Source organism: Sminthopsis crassicaudata, chromosome 1 (genome assembly GCF_048593235.1).
Source record: "Sminthopsis crassicaudata isolate SCR6 chromosome 1, ASM4859323v1, whole genome shotgun sequence".
Taxonomy (NCBI): Eukaryota; Metazoa; Chordata; class Mammalia; order Dasyuromorphia; family Dasyuridae; genus Sminthopsis; species Sminthopsis crassicaudata.
This window is the reverse complement of record NC_133617.1, coordinates 400,980,474-400,986,473: the sequence shown is the minus strand read 5'-3', so window position 1 is coordinate 400,986,473 and position 6,000 is coordinate 400,980,474. Positions and strand designations below refer to the sequence as shown.

The following is a 6,000-nucleotide window of genomic DNA, read 5'->3' as shown; positions in this document are numbered from 1 at the left end:
TAGCCCTCCTGAATAATGGATTATTGTGATTATTGCATAGTACATTATTATAATGGGTAGTTTATGGTCTTCAACTTTTGTTCTTTCATTTGGGATTTCCTCCAAACTTCAATAGAGGTTCCAGTTAGAGAATGAGACATCCTTTCTTATTTAGCTCTAGAACAATGTTCCTACCTCTGTTCTAGGTCTTTCAACTTGGACTGGAGTGAGATTTTCTCTTAGCAAATCGAGGATAGATATAAAGGTGTAATTCTAAAAACATCCTTTCAGTCTTTTGGTTCTTTATTCTCCATTCTCTAGCACTCTCTTCATCCCTGCCTTTTCCTCTTGGTGTTTAAATAATCTCTCATAAATTGTCTTGAAAGCTCCTTAAAAGATGTTTTGTAAATATTTAATTTCTGAGGTTCTGGTTTATGTGTGTCTTACTCTCTTAACTTCTCTACTCTTCCCACTTCTCAGTCTTTAGGGGAAGGGAATCTTAGGGAAGACCTCTCTTTGAGGAAGCCTGTTTTAAAGCAGCAAAAATTGCCACTCCTCCCTGTATGAAAAGGAATCCAGTAAATGCCTGGAGTGGGAGATACCTTCAGTCTTTCAGAGACAATTGTTTCCAAAAGACAGGCCATTAGAGGAAGTTGTGGTTGCTGAGACCCTGGAAAATTTTGAGGAAATTGGCAACTCTTTGGCAAAAAAGCACTTTAATTTGATTCAGTTCAATAAAAATTTATTATTCAATTCTAGGTACTAGGTATACAAATTTAGCAGTCACTTGCCAGGCATGAATAGGCTCAAGCTACAAGAGCTGGCAACCTTAACCAATCCCTGTCCTATATCCATCTATGTGGTTTGCCCTGGGTTCATTGCTCTGTACTTGCTTGTCTTCTTAATAGAGGAACTAGGTTCCCCAGTGCTTCAATTCCACTTCCACCTGAGAAACAGATCTATTTTGAGCTATTCTAAGGAGTTTTGGTTTAGGAGGTTAAAAAAAAAAAGAAAGTAAAAAAAAGGTACCCATAGAGTACAAATAATCAGTTATAGAATAGGTAATTTTATTCCCACAAAGGAAAGGGAATGATCAGCAGTAAAGAATCATAACTGATAGGCATTATTGAAATTTTGTTGTGACATTTGCAACAGGGCTGCTCATTAGCTCATTTTTATCTCCACTCTGTATAGCCCTATCAATGACAAGTAGAGTTTTTCTTCCTTGCAGTTTATCTGAGCTTCCTCAGAGGTCCTTTCCTAAAATTCCCTTCCTGAAGGACTGAGTAGCTCCCTCCCAATGTTGCTTTGAAGTCTGAGGGCAGCGGTGGTTTACTGGCTAGCCCTTATTTCGACTTCCAGTCCTACAGGCTGATGTTACTTATTGTTTGCTGTTACAAAAATGAGTGACTAAGTAGACTTCATTCAAAGGACAGGATGTTGGATCCAAGCTCTAGTTCATAGGTTCAAAGGAAACAAATCTTTGCAGCCTTGTCTTTTGCTACATTTCCCCAAATCTCCTATAAGGTTGTGGGGGCTTTTTAGAAATCTAACAATAGAAATCGTTGGCCAACTTCCCCAAATATGTTGTACCCTTAAAAGTGACTATTTTTTTCCCATAGCCTTTGAATAGGCAGGCAGAGGAGGCATGCTTCATTATTATAGTGCAACTTTCTTTGGAAGTTATGAAACAACAATTTTTATTTCAGCAGCTTCAAGGCAAACACAATCTTATTAGAATTGATCTTTATGATGAAGAAGGGTCTTATATCTCTACTAAATACTACTTTCATTCATCTCTAGCGATCTGTTCAGTCTTTTCTGTGAAAGGGATGGACAAGAGATGGGATCTTTTATGTTGGTTTCAGGAAAGCCAGGGATTGCTTTTGGATAAACCAGCCTTATACCGCTTGGTGTTCAGTTAATTTTCAGTCCTGATTGACTCTATGACCCCACTTAGGTTTTGTTTTAGGTAAAGATACTGGAGTGGTTTGCCATTTTCTTCTCCAGCTCATTTTGCAGGTAGGGAAATTGACACAAACAGGGTTAAGTGCTTTGCCCAGGATCATACAAGGTTATGTCTGAGGCCAGATTATCCTGGACCATATATGAATTTCTACTAGTAATAGCCCTATGATACATAGTTTATATTCACAAGGAGCTTTGCGGTGAGTTTGCCAAGTGCTTCCCTCACCACAACCCTGTGAGGTAGGTCTGGTAGAGATTGTTTCCATTTTGCTGATGAGGAAAAACTGCTCAACTAGCCTATTGACTTTGTCAAGATCTTGTAACTTGCAAGTGCTGAAATTTTCTTCTGAACCTCAGATGTTCTCTCTGACCTTAGAGGCAGAGTTTTTTCTAACCCCGACATTTCTGACTTTGTTCAGTCTTCCCTGTCACATATGCAGACATCACCATCTCTGCAGAAACTGGAAAGCAGAAGGTGCGTCAGGAAGACTTTATGAATGACAGTTGAAAGGAGATGGACATCTCTCCCCTGAATCTATGTCCCTCACTGTCAAGATGATACTGTAAAATAGATGATGAAAAGGGGAGGGGGCGGCAGCGGAGGCTGCGGAGAAGGGCAGTCAGAATGGAGAAAGGAGGAAAGGTGACTGTCATTAAGCCCGCGATTTTTCAGGCAGATTTCCAAATTTGGTTCTCATTCCAATTGAAGCCCACCTTATCTCTTTCACTGAATTACGGTGGAAGCACCGTGTGAATGAATGGGGAGACTCCAGAATGCGGAATGGAGCTGCAGCTCAGGGCAGTGGGGACGAGGTCTCTGTAGGAATTGGGATTCTACCCTTTGCAGCTGCAGTGATAACCCAGCCTTGAAAAGGAGAAGCAGCTTGGGGTACGACTTTGGCTGGCCCTAATGTAAATAAGGGGCGGGCAGAGCAGTCCAGCCTGGCTCAGTTATGCAAAACCAGAGCTGGGGAGCTGGGGCAGCTCCGGCCACGCTGCGGATGCGCGAGCTGAGGGGTGGGGGGGTTGGGGAGGTCTGAAACCGCAGAGGGAGTGCGAATATGTAAATGAGAAGCCCGTGATGGGTGTGGCCTGGAAGAGTAATGCAAATGAAGGGGGCGGTCCCCTCTGGTCTCCGCCTCCCTCCCACGCAGCTGTGGACAGCGGTGCAAAGCGCAGCTGGAGAAGCGACGGCAGCTGGGGGCAGTGACAGCTCGGAGCTCCGCTAGGCTAGGCGGCGGCGGGGCGACAAACCGCACGGCGAGGGAAGGAAGACCGAGCGGCTCCGGCAGCTGCTGTCTCCTCTTTCCCAGTCCCTGGTACCTCTCCGCTCTTCCTTGCGCGCAAGATGGCTGACCCGGCTGCGGTGCCGCCGCCGAGCGAAGGCGAAGAGAACACGGTCCGCTTCGCCCGCAAAGGGGCCCTCCGGCAGAAGAACGTCCACGAGGTGAAGAACCACAAATTCACCGCTCGCTTCTTCAAGCAGCCCACCTTCTGCAGCCACTGCACCGACTTCATCTGGTGAGCGCGCGCGCGGCGTCCCCCGCTTCCTCCTCCCCGGGGGGAACTCAGGTTTCCCACTCCCACCCGCCCCGGGGTGCACTCGCCCCTGGCCCCCCTCTTACTTCCCGCCCCGTCTCACTCCCCCTCCCCTCACCCCCCGGAGGCTGGCGCAACCTCCGCCCTCCTCCTCGGCCACCGCTGCAGCAGAATGCTGGCCCCCGAACCTGTCCTCCTCTCGGGGATGTGAAGTCCCCCCGGGCCCGGCCCCACTCCGAGGACAGATGCCTCTGTGGCAGCTCATCCCCTGCGGTTCCCCCGGCACTGTCCCCTGTTGCTGCCAAGGCACCCCCGCCCTTTCCCCTGCCGGGGCGGTGGGGACCTGAAGCCTTAAGCCCGCCTTAACGATCTCCCGGGTTGGCGAGCGCGCACTGACTCCGCATCCTGGGGCCACCGTGGGAGCCCCCTCGGAGCCACTAGTTCGTTTCCCCCGCAGCCCCGAGACCAACCAATAACTTTGCGGCTCCACTTCTGGGGGAGAGGGGCGGGGCGGGGCGCGGGTCCGAGCTGTCTGTAGGCCCCCTGGAGCGGGAACGTGCCGAGCGCACCCAGCTCCCCCCGGACCCTGGCGGCAGGTGGGAGAGGGAGAGAACGGGAAAGGAGTGGGAGGGAGAGACACTCGGGTAACGTGTGCTCCGTCTCCTTTTGCAGGGGATTCGGAAAACAGGGATTTCAGTGTCAAGGTAGGTGTTACCTGAGGATTCTCCCCTGCATAGATGCTCGGTGTGTGCGAGCAAATGCCTGCCTGCGCTCTGTGGAAGCAGGCCCGAGTGTGGGGGGTGTGAGCGCGTGTGTGGCCGAGCCTAGAGCCGGGCCATATAAAGTTTGGGACCTGTAAGTGGGGGTTAGAAGCCCAGAGTTTTAGCTAGGGGAACGTCCCCGTAGGACTCTTAAGCGTAGAGTCCTTAGCTACTGGAGGAAGGCCCAGGGGAGAGAAGGAAACGATTCTTTAACCCCCATGGTGACACAAGGCAGGAAGCTTAGACTGCCCCAGCTCTTGGGCCACCCACCTAGGTGGGGGCTGGCTGGCTGATGCGATGGAGCTCACACTGAACTTCCTGTTACACAGTTAATTCCATCTTCAAGCCTCTGGGGGCAAAGAGGGATGTCGTTAAATGCCCAGAGAAGGTGGTTTCTTCTATTTCCCGCCCTGTCCCCCCACTGAATCTTTCTCCGAAGTATCCGGTCAATTAATTTGGGTTGGAGTGTCATCATGGTCCTGTTTTAGTTCTAAGCACATTGTTAATCTCCCTCCTCTAAGCAAAACAGAAAAACAGACTGCAGAAAGATTTTGGTTATCAGCCTTGACATGAATGTTCAAGTTACACATAAGCCCTTTTTCTTCTCCTGTTCCAAGTAGGCTTCTTCTTGTACTTCATCGCTGCCTATATTTTTTTGGCCACATCGGTGAACCCAAGACCTGGGTCCCAGAAATAGTCAACTCTTCTTAGAGCATAAAAGAATCCACTATCTTTCTGAAACTTTTCTGAGAAGGCCTATTAGGGTTACAGGTAGTAATTAAAGTCAGACACTGATTTTCTTCAACTGTGTTCACAACAAAAACACAGCTATGCCAGTTCCCACTTCTACATATCTGATGAGGTTAGTGATCCATAATTCATTAAATCCTTCGAGTTTGCCCAGTAAATACATTTCAGCATTTATTTACAAGGTGCATTCCCTTATTTCAGTGTTTACTATTTAATTAAAGTGTTAAAAATTTTTTTTTTAGAATTGAGAGGCATTTGAGGTTGTTCTTGACATTATCAGAATCACATTGTTGAAACTTTATGAGATCTTATAGGTCATTAAACCATAGAATCACAGCACTTTAAAGTAGAAGGGATCTTGGTGAAGGTAATTTGTCCAAACCCTCCTTCCTTTTTTCTTTACAGAAAGAAACAGAGGTTTAAAAAAGTGAATAACTTGCCCAACAGAACAGGGACTAGAATCTCCTGGCTTCAAGTTTAGTGCACTTTCTTCCTCCTGTATTAATAACATTAAGACTTATAAAGCTCTTTTCAAACTTTAAAGCATCATATAAATGTTGAACAGTTAGGATCACGTGACTTCAAATCTGGACTCAGACAATTAACTCATTTTGTGACACGTGGTAAGTCACTTAACCTCCCTCTCCCTCAATTTCTTTAACTGTAAAATAGGCACCTACGTTGTTGTGAAGATCACATAAACTAGTATGTGTAAAGCACTTTATAGTGTATTTGGCACATAGTAGGTGCTTAATTTAATAAATACTTGTTCCTTTCTCCCTAATCTCATTTGAGAATTAAAATCCTGGAAAGTATAGATATTATTACTCCAATTTTACAGATCAGGAAATTGAGGCTCAGAGAGATTGAATGGTTTACCCATGGTCATACAGCTAACAAATGTAAAAGATGGGATTTGAACCCAAAAGTCTTTCTTACTCAGTCCAGTCTGATACTTGATTCACTGCTCTGCTTCTTCATGCCCAGACTTACCAGGATCCTA

The 6,000-nt window shown here is 46.7% G+C and overlaps 1 protein-coding gene across 2 annotated transcripts in view; it reads left to right on the top strand.

Annotated features, from left to right (window-relative positions):
* The first annotated feature begins 3,101 nt into the window (after positions 1-3,101).
* Positions 3,102-6,000, top strand: part of PRKCB (protein kinase C beta) — a 629,528-nt gene continuing 626,629 nt past the window's right edge. The window contains exons 1-2 of one of the 2 annotated variants that reach the window (XM_074280027.1): positions 3,102-3,468; positions 4,159-4,190. In XM_074280027.1, coding sequence (XP_074136128.1) covers positions 3,296-3,468; positions 4,159-4,190 — 205 coding nt within the window. In that variant the 5' untranslated portion in view covers positions 3,102-3,295. The remainder of the gene's footprint in view (positions 3,469-4,158; positions 4,191-6,000) is intronic. The other variant, XM_074280025.1, reaches the window with a different exon arrangement.